Source organism: Rhopilema esculentum, chromosome 21, assembly GCF_057945365.1.
Source record: "Rhopilema esculentum isolate cy_ngs chromosome 21, ASM5794536v1, whole genome shotgun sequence".
Classification (NCBI taxonomy): domain Eukaryota; kingdom Metazoa; phylum Cnidaria; class Scyphozoa; order Rhizostomeae; family Rhizostomatidae; genus Rhopilema; species Rhopilema esculentum.
The window spans coordinates 12,747,659-12,766,799 of NC_142835.1; the positions used below are offsets into that span (position 1 = coordinate 12,747,659).

Below are 19,141 nucleotides of genomic sequence, written 5' to 3' on the forward strand. Positions count from 1 at the left end.
CAGAAACTTCCCCTGATTTAACCCACATTTTACCCCAAAAACAGCGGCAAATCCCTATTTACCATCACAATTCTATATCCCCAGTTGATAAAGAACTCGAAACCGGTAATCAAAATTTTCCCGCCCGAAGTGGTTTTCCCCGCCATTTCCGTCTGGTCTAGACGCTGTGGTTCCGGATTCGGGTTTCAAAACGGGTCAGAGTGGGAGTTTTGTGGGTGGGTCACCCAAACCCGAACCAATGGGAAGCTGCCGCTATTTAAAGAGAGGCTGATTTAATATGACGATGCATTTCCACAGAATGGAGATTTTCACCAGATGACGTGAGATTTTATTAGCCTGCGCGCTGACTAGATTTTTCTGCTGGTAAGCTTGTTACTGTTACTCGAGGCTGGTGGAGATCGCGTTAAATTGCAACATCGAGATCACCACAAAGAATCCAGAGGAAACAAAGGAAGTTTTTGAACTTCAATTTGTTCTAGTCTGTTATCAATTTTGCTTTGTTCTTATTGCTGGAGAAGTCATGAATTCTATGGACGGTGTATCCCAAAAGAAAAATCGCTCAGGCGTCTCGAAAGAAAACCAGAAAGGGGAAAGAATATGGATAAGACCCGATTTGCCTTCCAAATGTACATGGCACCTCGGAATTGACCGAAAAGAGTCCCCCCACAAGCATATCGACTACCCAAGGTACTTAACTATTTAGGCCATGCATTCTTTCCTTTCTTCTCCGTTGTGCTTGCTTGGGATCCACTCTCAAGCTTAATTTCATTCAGAAGCACTGACAAATAGCCTGAAAATAGTTTAACAGCTAAGTAAGTAATCTAAAAATAATAGGAAACAAATTGATGATCAAGCTGCATATGGCACTATTTTTTTATTCACTTTATTTAATGTTGGTTTACAAAATAATAGCTAATAAACAGCTAATTAACACCAACTAGACTATGAAATGGCCAAAACCGTTTTCTAGCCCAGCAACCTATTCGATTCAAGGTATACTTAATTTTTATATTTAAGCAGACTGCCTTACTTAAAAGACTAACTTAATTTTTGCAAAAACAGCTATGGTGTAAAGGGACAAAGGAGCACATTTTGGGGGTAGTTAGTGGGGCTTAAGACAAATGGGCAAACTTTTGTGGTTGTTTTTACCATTATCGTTGATATCACAATCTGACTGAATATCATACTTTAACAACTCCTTGTATATCTACATAAACTTGGTTACAGTAAATTAGAGAGAAACTTACAGTAAATTAGAGAGAACTTTCTTCTGTGAAGAACATGAAAAAACCCAACTTAGAGTCTGGTTTAAATGCCTTTTCCAAGTGGACAGGTGATTTGATTTTTTTGGGGAATGATGCCATTTTTAAGATGTTCCATGCTGCAGCTTCTTTAAAATCAGTTAGCATCTTGTTTCAGCAGAGTTAAAAATCTTTGTAATAAAGAACCTCTTTTTCTCAAGATCTTTTTGAATCTGCTTGTGTATCTGTCCTTTTTCGCCTCTTACTTTTTTCTGACATCATAGCAGGTACATGCAATGATGCTTAAACAAATTAAATACACTTTATACAAACATACAGAAATTTAAACTAACATACTTAGAAGTAGTAAATAATCTTGCCTGCAGCTACGATACCATAGTGAGACCTGCCAAAATTTAATAAAATATGATGATGGCAAGTTTTGTTAAACAGGATAAGATAAATTTGTATTTCCATACATATTCATAATAATTCTATTAATAATACACCAATAAGCTTTAAAATTCATTGTTACTAGGGATTTTCTCTCGCTAATGCACTGAGTAACAGGACTTTTCCTTCATACACCTAAGGGATTTTGCCAGGCCCAGGCCGGACACATTCGAGCCAACCTACATGGAGAATTCACTCTGATATTGGAGAAGTTCAGACGATAAACAACAACTCAGTGAATATAATAAGTATATACCAAATTCAATTGGATGAAACCATGTTTACTACAAAATAATAAACTATCAAAACAAAACAAACTTTGACAAAACTGAAGTTATTAATGATACTTTAAATAAGTTCATATTATATTCTTGAAGTAGTCCACAATGAAATTTTACTTGTATTAAGATTCAAATTTTGAGTGTTTTTGGAAGAATTGTCTGTCTTCATTCAATTGAATTATAACCTAGAAGGTAGACATGGCAATAAGTTACTTACAATAACAAGAATCATAATTTTGTTCATTTAAATATCCTAGTTTTTGCTGTGGTCCTAGCTACAAGGCCTAGTTCAAAATTTGGCTTAACTTGCTATATTTGAAAGTGACATCAAAATCAAACTGGTCTGAAAATTATAAGTAGAATAAACGCTTGCAATAAATTCTGCCCTTGTTTTCAATTTCCCGAACCATGCCTTTCTCCTTCAGTTACTTATCTATCTCCATTAATTTGACTTGGGATATCATGGAGCTAAAAAAAGCTGAGATTTTTATTCATTTTTGTTACTGCGCATTTGATACCAGTCACAAAGCACAACAATTCACGCAAAGAAGTGAAATAAATTGTAAAAATCCTTCCATACATTCTATAAAAAAAATTACAGGAAAATACCGCAAAAAGAATTACTTGCCGTTGCAAAGCTGGAACTTTTCACTGTAACAGCCACACCAGAGAAATTGCAATTCCTAGAGAAGAAGAAGACTGTCCATACAAACAAACTAACATATTTACTTGGAATGAAAGAGCTGTGCAAAGGTGCAAATCAGGGGGGTGGGTTTAGAAATTTTTGAGCAGAAATCAAGAACGAGACAAATTTGAAGTTGCCAGTTTTTGAGTACTTTGGGATATGAGTCTCTGTTGTAGTGTTCGTCAAATGAGGCTGTAGCAAAACAGAGGCTCATGGAGTGAGTCTAGTCATTGTATGAAAGGGAGTTTATTTAGGAGGAGCTCGCAGCAGCTAGGCTAGCCAAGGAGAGAGCGCCTCCAGTGTTAAAAAAGATTTGTGAACTTGGCAAATTTTTTCAAACTGGTAACTCCTCGTATTTATGACCATGGCAACAAACCAAAACTCATATTTTGGGATAGTTGGAGGGTCATGGTAGCCAACCTTCTCTGATAGAAGATGGTACCTGATGATGAATTCCTCATAACTCAATGAAATATGAAAGGCTTTTATAATTAGAATTAGTTTTAAAGAGAAGGTTTTCAGATTTTAAAGAAAAACATTAAGAGATACTGACCTTTTTATATCAACAGGAATGTCATCCCAGCAGTTTGCTCCTTGATAATGTACTGATCTTCAGCCAAATGTAAAATTTGGTCCTCAAAAGTGCCTGGTTTATCTAAAACTACCATGGATCTGTAACATTTCCTTGCGATTTTAAATTTAGATCAAAGAGAATGTATACTGCCTCCCACCATAATTTGAAATTATATTGCAGATTTTAAAGCTCATATGAAGAATACTCTAGAAATAACATTCTCATCCTTTTTGTCTCTGAAGGAATATATCTCTATACTTCTTTGTATCAAAACAATACGGCATGGATACCATTGCTGCTATTAGTTCTATTTAGACCTATTTGTAAATAATCTTGTATGTTTAGGGCCTGGTCATTAAGGCCGACAGGGTAGTTTGTTTCAAGAATGGCTATAGTAGGTTTATCTCCTTTGCGTTAATCAATTCTGGATATGCATCTTTGAAAATTAAAATATATTTTGCTGTTGCTTCATTAGAATGTGCTTCGATTTGGAACAATACAGATAAGTTTGGTCTATAAAAATATTTATAATGTAATGTCATTTCTTTGAATCACATCAATAAGATCTGTTGTCTTTTTTTAGGAAAAAGGAAAAAATCTTGCCAAATATTCTAAACTTCATTGGGAATACTCCACTTGTTAGGCTCAATCAAATTGGAAAAAGACATGGGCTCAAATGTGAATTGTGTAAGACAATAACAATTTGATAATATATGGTGAAATTTTGATTAATTGTTGAAAGATGCTTAATGTTCACTATTTGTTGCAATATCAAAGTTTTTGATAATCATTTTAAATTAAACTTTCATTAACATAAAGTTTTGACCTAGCCACAAAAGGAAGGAGAAAAAGATTTTCTGTGTGAGCAACATACTGAAACAGATTGACTAAACTTAATAATTTCTGCATTTAATTTTCATTAAACGCTTTAAGTGCTTTTTCAAGTTAGTAATCCTTTTTTATGCAGTGGCAAAATGTGAATTTTTTAATGCTGGAGGCTCTGTTAAGGACCGCATTGGGTACAGAATGGTAGCAGATGCAGAAAGGGATGGAACAATAAAACCTGGGTTTACTTTGATTGAGCCAACATCAGGAAACACTGGTAAATAAAACTGAGTTTAATATGAAAACATGCTTTCCCTTTTCTGTAGTGAGCTCATTTGAGCATGTTTTTACTGTACGTTGTCTCAATTTATGTTAGCCTTCATCAAAACTACAGTACAATCTCTGAACAGCAATGTTGTCCAAACTTTGGGGTTTTGTCAGGGTGCACTCTCCAGATTTTCATTATGGGGCTGCTGACAGGCCACTCTGTCTCTCTTGGTAAATTCATTGATACGTGTCAAGGACTGACTTTTTGACAGGCAATTTTTTCACGTAGGCTAATATCTGCCAACCTATCATGGTCTTCAAAAGTTATCTAAGTGTCTTCAAAAATTATATAAGTGCGTAAATTGCGGCCACCTCCCATTGACCTCAGAGCTGAATGTGGCTAGCATCAGAGGTTCAACTGTATACTTTAATTGCGCTTACGTAGACCAAGGTCAAATCCTCTTGCACACAATTCTAGCCCTAGTTCCTTCCTTGCTATTTTTGTAATCCCACATATCTTAGCCACGACAAAATTATTAAGGACTAAACAGCCTGTCATTGCTGCATAGCACTGGGATTCAGTATTAAACACAAATTTGTGGCCTATTGTATAATGGTTACTTTCTTCTGTAAAATTTGTTCTCATTATGTTATATCTTTTGGTAAAGTGTTGAAGTTTTTCATACACACATAGTGATATTGAGAAATTATGGCAGCACAAAAGTAGGGAGATCCAGACGTACAAATTTGTGGCCTATTGCTTAATGGTTACTTTCTTCTGTAAAATTTGTTCTCATTGTGTTATATCTTTTGGTAAAGTGTTGAAGTTTTTCATACACACATAGTGATATTTTGAAATTATGGCAGCACAAAAGTAGGGAGATCCAGACGTACAAATTTGTGGCCTATTGTTTAATGGTTACTTACTTCTGTAAAATTTGTTCTCATTGTGTTATATCTTTTGGTAAAGTGTTGAAGTTTTTCATACACACATAGTGATATTTTGAAATTATGGCAGCACAAAAGTAGGGAGATCCAGACGTACAAATTTGTAGCCTATTGTTTAATGGTTACTTACTTCTGTAAAATTTGTTCTCATTGTGTTATATCTTTTGGTAAAGTGTTGAAATTTTTCATACACACATAGTGATATTGAGAAATTATGGCAGCATAAAAGTAGGGAGCTCCAGCGGTGCAATGTCAAAGTTTTCTCTAATGGAGCAGATTGTGCAGGATCGTCCATCAAGGCGATGGTCTTGTAATGTTTCAAAAGACTTGTCCTTTTTATGATGTCAACATTACAATCTGATTACCTGTGTGCACAAAACATTGTTCTCCGATCTGCAGAATTGCGAACGCGTCTTATCATGCCTTCAGACATTCTCAGCAATGCGAAAAACGACATTTAAGGTAGCGAGAAAAGGGATCTTTTAGCAAATGTTCTTTTGTTTGCCTTGAACCCATATTGACTTATCATACTTGTAAACTTGAATGACTTTTTGTCCACTTTTCAGCGATCTGTTATTTCGGCTATGAAGTGCATTCACCTCCTGAACAGATAAAGAAAATGTTTATGGACAACTTATGAAATAACCATTTTTCCAATTGTCATCACCTTGATGTAAAATATTTTGATACTTGGCGATTAAACTGCTTTTATAGACAGGGGTTTTTGCATAAACATCTAGCAGACTGCCTAACCGAAGTTCTTAAAGTTTAAATCTAAAAAATAAAGGCCATTGATCATTTTAAGCATTGGAATATTCTGGCAAATGACCTCAAGTCACGTTTCTGGAAGTGTGAGAAATGTCAGCAAAATTTCGACTTTAGAATTTTTCAAATCTTATGGAAGGAGCTTGCAAATCTAAGCAAAAAAGTAACGAAACCCCGAATTGATCTGACCTTTGAGTCAATGTTATAATAGCTGTTGAAGTCTTTCGTTTTCTCATAGTGCAGTCACACAATTTGATCTGCTGAAAGACATGAAATGCAGGTCCAGCTTTAAACATCACCAAATGCTATTTTTAGAGAAGCTATCACGTGTCGCGCTAAAATGTTTAACTTAAATTTTGTTTCTTGGCGTAGTATGACGGGCTAAATAAAATGAGGTGCAGGTCCAGCTTTAAAACATCACCAAATGCTATTTTAGAGAAGCTATCACGTATCGCACTAAAATGTTTAACTTAAATTTTGTTTCTTGGCGTAGTATGACGGGCTAAATAAAATGAGGTGCAGGTCCAGCTTTAAAACAATTTTCATTGAAACATCTTTAAAACAGACTTTGAGCTTCATTTTACAATCATTAGCAAATTTCCTGTAGAAATATTGCCAGGCTCTAACCGTGCGTTTTTTGGGGCTTTTACCGAACAAAACCAATAAAGTAAATGCCAAAGGTGATTCTTTTCCAATATTTTTGTATTGCATTGCATTGAGATTACGGGGATTTCAACTTTCAAACTTTCTGTCCCTACATGCATTTTGTAGGATATATTCTGGTGACCAAGGAACAAAATTTATAAAGTATCTTGAGATTTAGAGTCACCCGGGTTTACAGGTACTCATTTTGCTGTGTAGGACTTGATATGACCAAAAAAGCACCAAACCTGATATTGACGACACAGAAACCAGATATTACCGAGCAACTCTATTGATAACCAGCTTTATTGATGATATTGATGATGCGTACTTATAATATGAAATACGTTTTTCGGAACTGTTCTTGAAAACACAAAAGGGTTTTTAACGTTATTTTTAGGCATTGGGATTGCCCTTGCTGCTGCTGTCAAAGGATACCGCTGCATCATCGTAATGCCAGAGAAAATGAGCTCTGAGAAGGTTTGATCAAATAAGTTTTTCAATGTATGGTTGACATTTTATGTGATGTGTCTCTGTCATCACTCATATGTCCTGTTTCCAAGTGTTTACATCTGTTCACGTCCTGTTTAACGTATCAGTATTTGACCCCCTTCTAATATTGAAACCTTAACAGGCAGCTGACTGCTTTTTCTGGTGCTGACTGCCGTGAGCTAAGAATTGGAATGTTGTTGTGTTGTAAATTGTGTCTTTTTGCAGGATCATTGGTGGGATCATTGGCGGGATCATTAGCAGGGGAAATTAGCGATCTGGATTAGATCTGAATATTTCCTGCTTATTATTTTGGATATCGTCTATTCGTATTAAAACTTTGAGCAAGTCACCAGTAACTATTTATGGTCACTTTGGTACTTCCCGGACTTTCAGTTTCATTCTTAATACATTCTTAATCTCAAAGGTCCTTTTGTATAGAAATAGGAGTAATGGTATAACTTTATCTGGCGTTATGAATAGGGCAACATTCTAAAAATTACCTGAAAGTAGGTTTATTGATCTAAAATTCAAACAGCATTGCTTACTTCTGTTGTCATGATATTTTTAATTATTTAATTTTAGGTGAATGTTTTGAGAGCTCTTGGAGCCGAAATTGTGCGAACTCCAACATCTGCAAGATTTGACGCCCCAGGTTTCTGTTAAGTTTTTTGTTTGGTGTTAAGGCCGTAAAGTAATTAAGTAATGCAAATGTTCAAGGAAAACGTCACTGTTGCAGCATTAAAGACACTTTTGTTTGTTTGATTTATATTTCTCCATATGAAAAAACAGATAATAGGAACAGATATCTTCAGGTCATTTTCAAAACTATTCAATTATTTCAATTTGATCAAAAACCATTTCGTAGATTTTCGTTGTCATCTGATCCCTATCATGATTTTGACTTTCTTCCTTAGACTGAAGACCGTATAGAAGTGCAGGAATTGTTCATATGCTTAGGGAGTAAACTGCTAAATTTCGAGAGTAAACATACTGAATTTATAGTTTCTGCTCACCTACATAACCTCTCGTTGTCTACCAAGCAGGCGATTAGATTGCGATTTACTAAAATGCTGCGTTGGTAAAATGCTGTCTCTATTCTAATCTATGCTGATTCTTTCAGAGTCGCACATTGGGGTAGCGCACCAGCTACAGCAGCAGATTAAAGATTCAGTTATTTTGGACCAGGTACTCCTCAAGAACCTGATTTTCTTTAAGCACGGGCGTCATGAACCCTAGAAATGCACCCAAGTCCCGTTCATCATTTTCCAAGAAGAACATTGACTCAATAGGATCTCAGGGGTTGAAATCCCAAACTCTTTATCGAAAAACGCTAGTGGGGGGGGGGGGCAGTTAATTCTTGTTGCCATTCACCCCTGTTGTTCATTAATATACCGCCCCAGACACCAGAGTATTGGATCATTTTGGAAATCGTTGACAATTAATGTTTCCAGAATCGTTTTCCACGGTACCATTTAAATTGGCTGTGTAAACCGCACTGACGACGTGGTGCTGGGTAACGTTCAGTCAATTGTTTAGGCTAAGGGTGGAGCTTGTTTTTTTCCTCCTTTATTCGTTTATGTCTTGTGTATGCACTTCCTGATGTTCTGCCTGGTGCATGTTATTTTGCACATTTTGGATCTATTTGTTACCACCCGTATGCGATAAAACCACGTGGTCTTTTCTTGGTTTAGCTCCATTTTGTTTATGTATTCTTCACTGCACTTTTGATTCTTGCAGTATCGCAATGCTGGCAATCCTCTCTCTCATTATGATGAAACGGCTGAAGAAATTCTTGATGCTTGTGATGGTTAGACTTTTTACTTGCATGCGTATGATAAAAATACGGAAGAGTTATCCTAAGGCTATTCTTCGTTAGATCTTCTATAATTGCCTTCTCATTGAATGCCTTGCTGAGAATATTTTCAATTTTTTTAAATATCCTCGCCTGTCTGACCTGGAAAACTGGGCCAGGAATGCATATTTTTAGCAATATTATTCGTAATTGTCGGCTTCATAGACCAACACGAAATAGAAACTCAAAAGCCCTTTTAGAAAGTACGTTTTCGGAAGTTTTTTGGCTCATGGCACTTTAATATTTCAGCAAAAATCTTTGGGTGAAAGAAATGTTTTCAACTAGTAATGCAATGTTTCCGACCAGTCACAAAATCTGTGGTGAATTCGTATGTAAAGATATAAGTCTCAATCTATGTAAATTATTGCATGAAAGATGTAAGTAGGTTTTCGTTAAGGAACTTGGACTTAAAAAACATATGTTTCTGAGTGCGTTTTTTTCGTAGTATTTTATCACCTATTAAGCCTTTTTGTTTTGACCAAGCACATTTTGTTTGTTCAATCTTTGAGCAATAAACATCAGTATTTCGCAAGAGCATCCTCCAGAATTTCTCTTATGTAAAGAAATCTGATTGGTTTCACTTTAGGTAAGTTGGACATGATTGTTGCGGGTGCTGGCACCGGGGGCACATTAACTGGTCTTGCCAGAAAACTGAAAGAGAAAGTGCCAAATATTACGGTTCGTTGTAATTCTTTAACCTTCGTTTTTTCTTTTTTTTAGGAAAACTTTTTCCCACTTCCCTTATGCTTTTTTTAAAGTATATGTTTTAGATGTAAGATCTGTCGAGTTCTGTATTTATATAAAACAAATGGAATTATTCACAATCGCTTCTTTTATAATAACTGGGTAATCATTTGTTTTAGGTTGTAGGTGTTGATCCATATGGGTCTATTCTGGCGCTTCCAGAGAGTCTCAACGAAACAGACACAACTTACTACGAGGTACAAATAACGTTTATAAATACTAATAATCGATATTTTTTAATGGTGTTTATAATTTTTATGCAGACGCTTATTTTCCGCCCCACTTGCATTGAGAACATGATAACATTACATTATTTCCAACAGGAAAGAGACTTTAATGCCCGCCAAAAGTACTTGGAACACCCAGCAATTTGCGTTGCATTTGATATCTTCCATTCCTTTTCCGAAAGAAATAACTACTTCCCCCCTCTCCCTCTAGAACAATGTTGATAATTTAGGGAAATATCACAAAACAAAAAAAGCGCCAAAGAAAGTGCTTCCTAAAATCTTAAGCCGTCTCATAATGAACAAACATTGTTCCGTGGGGGAGAGGGGGTGATTGATTTTGACCTTGGAAACTGACGTCAGTGTTCCAAAACTTTTGGCAGGGATTGTAGTTATCACTCAACCTAGAAATGTATCTTTCAAAGAACCACATAAAGGATGAAACTCACATACCTTCGTATTCCTTTTAAAACATGTAGCAACTAATTTCTAGTTTTTGAGCTGACTTTATGGCTTCCAAATCTCAAGCAAGAATAATATTTCTCACCAATTTTCACTATGATAGTCTCTCTATATCCTTTTCTCGATAATAGTCTCTCACTATCCTTTTCTCGTTGGGAAGAAACTCACTCCTAATAACCAGAATGACAAAATATGTCATCCGGGTAAAGACGTTAGAGCCATTTCCATCAGTGAAGAAACTTACTACGAGAAACCTAGATTTTTCTGAATTGATACCAGTTCGTATCGACAAATGCTTTGGGCAAATGTGATCATACGTACCGACAAATGCTTTATCTTTTAAATTAGGAAAATTTCTTCTTTTTTTGTTCAGTTTAAGCTAATTTTTTACTTTCATTAATTAAGAGAATTCCTTCTTTTGGAGATGCCACTTAACTTTGAAATAATCAATCCACTACAGAAATCCTTTTTGCTATCAACACCAACCAACCTACTTTAGCAAATCAACCGACAATCTATTCATCCAAACCATTATTCACAAGCTGATATTTATCCAATTCCTTTCATATTATAATCTCTAAAAACATTCAGTAGAGTTAAGACAGCCACATTCTATCATAATAAAAGTATTTTTCAAATCCTTGCTGTTTGTAGTCCATGTTATATGATCAGCTCCATATGCTTGTCTCTTCTATTTCAAAACTTCTATTTCTTGTTAACATTTATATTAAGCAGAAAGGGTACAAAGACCAGTCGGTGAGGTACACTGTTCGTTCTCTTTTTCTATTTTTCCAGCACTTGGGAGCCCCTTTGAAGCTTTGTATAAGTTTTAGCGACATTATACTAAAGCCACATCCACAATGTCAGACATAAAGCCACATTCTCAGTGTCATACAAGTAGCAATTTGTGATGATTGTATGAATCTTTTATCTTAAGCCTTGGGCAAGTTTTTTAGCGAAATTTCCATAAATCCTTCAATATCTAAAATTTTTTGAGATGCCCTCAATAATTTGGCCATTTGTATTACAGGCGAAAAGTTCCAGCCAGACGCGTTTTTGCTCGTTTTGCATATTATGTAATCTTTTTTAAAATTCACTATTTCATTTCATCTTTCCATTTGATAATATACACAATACTCTTTCAGCTAATTCCAATCTAATATAATTTTTAAGTTTCATTCGTAAGAAATAAATCAATCCAGTAGGTTCTGTTTTGATTTATTGAGTTATTCCCGGCTCGATAGGTTTCCTTTTTAATGAAGCAAAAGGAACCGTCTCCCTTATATCGGTAATATCCAATAAACATATTATTTTATTTGGCTATTCGACTGAAGTTGTCTGCCCGTCAATGGAAAAATTATTTTAAAACTAAATTCGCATTTACTTGGTAGTATAAAATATTTAAATTTTGATTTTGCGCCCGCGTGTTAGCAAATTCGTAGTTCATAGTAGTTTGGGTGACGGGTTTGATTTCGACGTCCTGTATTTTCGACTGCTGATCGACGCCAAATTTTTTTCTAGGTTGAAGGTATTGGCTACGATTTTGTACCAACCGTTTTGGACAGAAGCGTGGTTGATAAATGGATGAAGAGCGAAGACAAGTCCTCGTTTTTGTTCTCACGGGAACTGATCCGATACGAGGGTCTGCTATGTGGTATGCAACACCCTTTGAAAACCTTTTGTAGTCCATCAAGAGCCCACTTGCATGGTCCAGTTCTTCGTTCTTACATGGTCGCTTTCGATTGAATTCAAGAACAACTCCAAGAGAAAATAAAACAGACTTATCTATCAGATTACTAAAGAAATTAGAATTCCAGAAATCGTTCTTTTCGTGTTTATTTGCCCATAGATTTTGACGGGCCTATCTTCACAACAGGTGGTTCTTGCGGTTCTGCCGTTGCAGCAGCTGTTGAAGCAGCCAAAGACTTGGGACCAGATCAAAGATGCGTTGTGATTCTGCCAGACAGCGTTAGGAATTACATGTGAGTCCCGCTATTTAATCAGCCTCTACCTGATGTTAACCGGTTGCTCCATTGAGTAGAAATCGCTGATCCGTGCTAGACGAGGCAACTTGGGTGATAACGGTAAAGTTGTTTTTCGCAATGTAAGTTCCTAAGGAGAATCGATAAGCTGCCATAGATTACGTTGCCAATGTTTTTCTTTCATAAAATTCAAAGATTACGCAGTATATTATGGCAATATGTTTATTCTCGGACTGTGACCTGTTTTCTATTGTCGATTGAACATCAATATGCTGTTTATGCAGCTTTGTTTTGCCATGGTCTCAGCCCCTCTTTTCTGCCCTAACATTGACAGTATGTGATCATAATATCCCTCGGTTTATCCGCGGGTAATCCTTTGCTTAAAGTTAAGCAGTCTTATACGTCTATGTTATAGGACGAAATACCTGAATGATGATTGGATGGCGGAAAGAAGCTTCATTGAGCTAAAGCCAGATGACCCCAAAAAGACTTGGTAAGTATTTGAAAGATTTCCCTTCGTTTTTGTCGCTATGAATTGTATCCTAAAGAATCTATTTATTCAGCTGGTGCAGCACGTTGCCAATCGTTTAAAGGGTTCTTTGCTAGGTGTTGACATTGAAAATGAATTTCTTTACTTTCTATAATTATAACAAACTGAAAGAATTCATTTCTTCAATGAATTTTAATGAAGGCTTTAACGGTTTTAAATTCGTCCATTGAAGATATGGTAGCAACATTAATTTGTAAAATACCCCAAATTTAGCGTCGATAGTAGAGCGTGATTTTGCGCAGTTTAGCCCATAATATCTCTTGATCACTTACTTATACAAGAGCTATTAGGGAAATCTGAGCAGCCTTTATTGTCTAAGGCAACTGCGGTAGAACATCTGGAGCGGGAAGGGGAGGGGTAAATGACAGGCAACTAGCGAATTTGTATACCCCGCAAGAGTTTGAGACATCACGCTTTTTAGCTGGAAAACCCTTCAAATGCCAGGATCAAACACCATACCAAATCAGCCCTGGAACAATACTTGATTGAATCATTTCTCAGGAAATTTAAAGTCTTTGATTAATTGAAAGGATAATTGCATTTGGTTTGGGTTATTTTAGCACCAGTTGAACAATGCTCCAGCACTGGCTGAACAATATCCCCTTGTTTAGAAATAGTCATTTGCAGCCAAATCACCTTTCTTCTTCTATACTACAAAGTAAGGGCAACATTAATAACACCACGTAATTTTTCTTCACAAATCCTAATCAGCTTTTAATTTTACAAATCTACTTTATTAAAAAAACTGGGAAGAAAAAGATCTAAATCATGTTGCTAATTAGCCTGCGTCCGTGACGTTTTTGGTCTGTGACGCAGGCTAGTTGCTAATGAAATAGATTAAATTGCAGTGGAGTGCTGCTTTTTCTAGGGATCGCGTTCAGCGGAAATGCTAATGTAGCAGTTAGTATCTCAATCCATAGTTTCGCACCAAAATAGAGAAAACCCTTTTTTGGATATCAGTATCATGCCGGTTTCTCGTGGCATAGTTAGAAATTTGAGACCTCGTGATGAAATTTCCCTGGAGACTGTTGGGGCATTAGTTTTTCATCATTCTATAAGATATAACAGCCTGATCGTGTCTCATATGTTAGAGACAGAGAGCCAGTAGCATACCCATCTGTTTTTCAATCTGGATCTTTCAATCAGTGTGCGAGCTCTGTCCTGAAGACGCAGTAGATGTTTTATTAATCTCAGACAGGCAGCCCCATAATTCATGGTTTGGCAGCATTGATCTCTCCTCGTTATGTAGGGTGACGACTAGGGCTGTCCAAACCTTCAGATATTCCTATTCGGTTATTCGGCTTAAAATTTAACGAATATTCGGTTATTCGGCGAATATGGGTGTGGCAAAATGGGTGTGGCAGGGTGGTGGTAAAAAACTGCAATCTGAAAATTTATTGTAATTTAACCAAGCTGTGAATATAGCTAATCAGTCATTACTATTCGATAAGTTAGAACCATTAATTTTTTGTTTTCCTATTGATATTTCCTGTGTTTTGTGCTGCAAAGCAATTTTTAAAACGATTTTTTGTCAAAAATAAATGTTTTCTTGAACCTTCCCTAGCATTAGTCACCCCCAATGGCCAGAAAGTCAGTATCAAATTGACGAGAAACTATAGTCGTAAGTCTTCAAAAAGGGTCGTTTTCCAACATTTTGTGAAATGAAAAGCTTTCTAGCACGGGCTTCGACACAGGTTGGGAAGTCGAGAAAGGGGGGGGGGGCAAGAGAAAATTTAACACTCACAACAGAAGATTTTGTGAAAAGTTATATTATTCTGCAAAATAGTGATTGGGCCATAGCCCCCCGGCCACCCTTCGTCTGAGGCCCTGAAAAAACCCCATGACCCCCACCTGCAACCCAGGCTCCACTCCCCCTGCCCCCTCCAATCTTGCTTCATTCGCTTTGTAACTATTTCTTGGGTTTGCGATTTTTGAAGAAGGCCCGTATCCATGAAACTTTCTCAAAGATTGAAGATAGGAAGTTGCCTTTCCCTTTTAGAGCAATCCTTGCTATTCGACCAGTCAATGCTATTCGATCAGTCACGGTTATTCGAATAGTCACAGCTATTCGATCAGTCACGGCTATTCGATCAGTCACGGTTATTGGAATAGTCACAGCTATTCGATCATTCACGGTTATTCGAATAGTCAACGCTATTCGATGATTCACGGCTATTCAAACAACCATTGTGGACCTCCAACAGTGAGGTTATTCGCACTATTCGTCTCCAACCGAATAATCGTACTATTCGAACTATTCATTTGTAACCGAATAATCGTACTATTCGAACTATTCCTTTGTAACCGAATATTCGCTTTGGGCTTCAGCTAACCGAATAGTGAAACAGGTAACCGAATACCGATTATTCGACCTTCGGTGGACAGGCCTAGTGACGACCACCGACAAAGCCTCCAACAACGCCGTAAAAAGCTACAATCGTGGCCAAAAGGTCACTGGAATAGAAAAAAAGCCGTTAAGTAGCAGCAGGGTATACTTTTACCCCAATAATGATACCAAAAACCCTCTCCCCTGCAACAATATTTGTTATTTGGACAATGCATGTATTCAAGCAATCAGAGTGAGTAGAAATTAGCATATCAACGTTGCTTGTAGCGGGCGGGAGAGCATTTTTTAAACGGACAACAATTTTCTCAATCAACGTATGGCCACGATTGGGAACTTATGACTTTGGGAACATTATGTAATGAATCTGGGAGACTAAATATAAATTAAACAAATATTGAAAAGCAACAATTGACCTAGTAAATCTGTGGACATGTGACATGTTTCCCTACATGCATCGATCTAGTTCTCTACTTGGTAGACATATGCATTGCTGTGTGAGATCATAGTGATTGTGTCCAAACAGTATCACCTCCTAGCCCTCAGCATCAGTCTGCTTTATGTTTCTCAAGAGAGCTTCAAACATACATGTATCTGTACTAGGTGTTTTGGGGCGATCCCTAATTTTTTTATTTTTCGATCAGTGATAACTTATATCCCCTCTTTGGTGAAGTTATAGAGTGCTTTTGACGTAGATAGCTACTCCGTCTCCAAAGGTGTCCCAGTCATTTCTATATTTGATATTTGGTTTTTACAGGTGGTGGAATGAAAAAGTAAGCAGACTGGAACTGAATACTCCCCTGACAGTATTGCCAAGTGTTAGCTGCCAAGAAGCAATTGAAATTATGAACAGGTTTGTTCATATACCGTCATGTTATTATTCATAGATGGATGTATTTCAGTCCTCTGTGCTGATTGTTGTGTTTATCAGTTAATTGCAAGACTTTTCTTTTTTACAGGGAAACATATGACCAACTCCCAGTAGTAAATGAAGGCGGGTACGTGTTCACATTCATTTTTTGTTCACTACCTGTTAAGACACATCCAAACATTACACACAAAATTTTATCTGTGCATTACAACTCGTAACTCGAGACTCGTAACGTTGGTTTCGTAACTCGAATGAATTCGTTATATTTGATCACCGGCGAGGGTTAGGTTTTGTTGTGTTGAATGCAGCTGATAGTAAGTCCTCGCCTATGTTAATTCATTTTCTGGATTGATCTGTGTAATTTCATTTATGAAAAATCGTTTCAGATTCGTGCTTGGTATGATTACACTTGGAAATCTAATGTCAAGAACAATTGCTGGCAAAGTGACCCCAGAGACCCCGTTGTCTGAATGCATCTATTCTAAATTCAAGAAGGTATTTATTTGTTCTGGTTAATTTGCCAGCGTTTTACATGGGATGGGCTTATAACAGAGTCTCTTTACGGCTGCATTTTCTTTGCGTTTCCATTTTCTAGCCTTAAAGTTTAATGAAATATTTATCTCGCCTTGTACCAATGTATTTTGTAATCATTTCCAGCACCGTTCATTAGTGTCGTCTTGGGCCTGAATGCATGTCTTAAAGCACATTTTCTGGCCTCCTGAGAGTTTTGTTACATACCTCGAGTAAAACGGCGCAGGCACAGATTCTAGACAAGAATAACATTGCAGGGAAACTTGTTGCACCATCTGTTTATGTTTTGTACTGACTTGCCGGATGAATAAAAGGGAAGCACCATGAATTGGTTAGGAGTCCTAACTTAGGACCGACTCTATCCATTATATGTCTAACCTCTTTCGCAAATTTTTCACGATAAACAATTACAAAATTGTAAGTACTTTTGTACATTTGCAACAAAATCCAAAAGCAAGATTAGAACGACTCAAAAAACCCCAGGCAACGTAGTACCTTCAGTTCGCAATAAAAAATTTGCTCTTTTGGAAGTATTCTCCCAGAAGATTAGAGATTTTCTCTTTGAAATTGAATATTTGTTTCGCAAGTGCTTCTAATCGAATGGTTTGGTTTTTAACAATAATGTGGAGCTAAGTCTGCCAGACTGTAAATTACTTAGAAGGGTTACAATAGCCATAGAATCTTCACTTCAAACTGGTTGTTGGAATATTTTCATCCAGACAAGCTCCAAACCTTTAGGGCCTTTACAAGTTAGTGTAACATCACTTTATGATGGAACGAAAGAATACGTATTATCTAATCCTTAAAAGCTGATTGTATCATAACTGCGAGTTGGTATTTTTGTCATTGCAAGATTCATAAAATCCGGCGGACGCTCTAGAGTGCGTTTTTTATTTCCGTTTTTGGCATATTTGCAAAGTGAACTGTTGAGGTCAGCAATCTGGTCTAATGAAAACCAAAAACACTATCCAATGTTTTGTAATCTAAGCCATGTCGGTGTTGTTTCCATTGCAACTTGCATTCAATCTTAAGCCACATTTTGTAGGATTGTATCGTATTTATCTTTTCGACGTCTTACTGAGTTCCTTTTTCTTGTACCAGGTTTCTCTGAACACCAGCCTGGGTTCCTTATCAAGAATTCTTGATCATGAATATTTTGCATTGGTTGTGCATTCACAGCGGCTTTGTAAGTAACACTGTCGTCTTAGCTGCTTCACTACCCTGTTCAAGTTGACGTCTTTTTGCATCGGTAGCAGTTTAGTGCGTCTCTTAGCATAAGCTTTCCTATTACTTAAAAATGTGCAAGTGTTGTCAAACAATATTTTGTAGCTCTAAAAGAGCCTTGTGTTTACCTGATACCGAAATCGGCACCATTCTCAAACACGATTCTAGTATCACAGCTTCTATAGATAAAGCTATAGATGTTCTTCAACTGCCTGCTTATCATAGATATACTTTTCATGCTTATCATGTAATTTCGTGCAGATGCGGCGCGAGATGAGTCAGCTACAAAAGAGATCATTTTTGGCATCGTTACTCGAATGGATTTGTTACGTTTTATTACAAACGAAGCTCAGTTGTCTGATGATGTTTTGATGAAAGGACCTGACAGTTGATTGACTTGCTATGAAAACGGTCACTGAACAGAACCTTGCTGACGTATTTATACTTTGTATTGATATTCATAGATTTGAAATTGTATTTATTTATAATACTGCTAGTACTAGCTAAAAAGCAAAGGTAATCTTTTCAACTCTTAAATGCCTGTACCCGTGTAGCCAGACACGAGTAACATGTTTGGAACATTATGTCTAGGGACCTCTTAAAATTCATAATCCTTTATCGAAATGATTTCTTTGCGAATTATGACGAATTTTGCAAAGACGTTTAGATAACTAACTACAAATCGCTCGTCTTAAAGCTGGAAAGATAGGTTAATATGAGAATTTTTAGAATATTTTTTATACAAATAACCCTGCCCCACATGTCAAGCGTTTGATGAGTAGAGTGAAGATCTAATCATAAGTTATGGCAAAAAACTTAATTTTTTACCTCTAGAATCGTTTTTTAACTAAATTTACCGGCGGCATTTTCGCATTAACGCCCCCGTTCCCATAAACGCCTCCGTTCCCATAATTCTAGAAATAAAAAGTATACGTAGTTTGTTGTGGTTATTGAATTTTCTTAAAGTATATTTAGTGCTGCTATTGTTGCCGTTTTTCTGAGCCCTTCTTTCTCAATTTGCAACTGCTTTTATAGATAGCAAAAAGGATTTGTTAGATGATGTACTTGGCATCAAATCTTTAAAAAGCCTTGAAATTCAAAAACGGCAACCTTGAGGAGCAAGACTGTTTGATACAGTTACAATATTCGCAGTGAGAAACAGCTTACCTTTTCGCTGCCAACGC

At 36.6% G+C, this 19,141-nt stretch overlaps 1 protein-coding gene across 1 annotated transcript; it reads left to right on the plus strand.

Moving 5' to 3' along the window:
• The first annotated feature begins 288 nt into the window (after positions 1 to 288).
• On the plus strand, positions 289 to 18,940 carry LOC135684191 (cystathionine beta-synthase-like protein). Its single transcript, XM_065199633.2, has 17 exons — positions 289 to 687; positions 3,818 to 3,921; positions 4,202 to 4,336; positions 7,082 to 7,161; positions 7,756 to 7,825; positions 8,294 to 8,358; positions 8,911 to 8,980; positions 9,612 to 9,703; positions 9,889 to 9,966; positions 11,977 to 12,109; positions 12,332 to 12,437; positions 12,853 to 12,930; positions 16,089 to 16,184; positions 16,291 to 16,329; positions 16,589 to 16,697; positions 17,835 to 17,919; positions 18,219 to 18,940. The coding sequence occupies exons 1-17, from the start codon at positions 521 to 523 to the stop codon at positions 18,347 to 18,349; spliced, it is 1,638 nt and encodes a 545-aa protein (XP_065055705.1). The 5' UTR covers positions 289 to 520; the 3' UTR covers positions 18,350 to 18,940.
• The last annotated feature ends 201 nt before the right edge of the window (positions 18,941 to 19,141 follow it).

Bases quoted from the DNA above. Each gene is read 5' to 3' on its own strand.
- LOC135684191 (XM_065199633.2), top strand. From the start codon at position 521: ATGAATTCTATGGACGGTGTATCCCAAAAGAAAAATCGCTCAGGCGTC. The intron at 12,110-12,331 runs GTATGCAACACC...TCTTCACAACAG, and splicing joins ATACGAGGGTCTGCTATGTG to GTGGTTCTTGCGGTTCTGCC. The intron at 16,330-16,588 runs GTACGTGTTCAC...AAATCGTTTCAG, and splicing joins CCAGTAGTAAATGAAGGCGG to ATTCGTGCTTGGTATGATTA.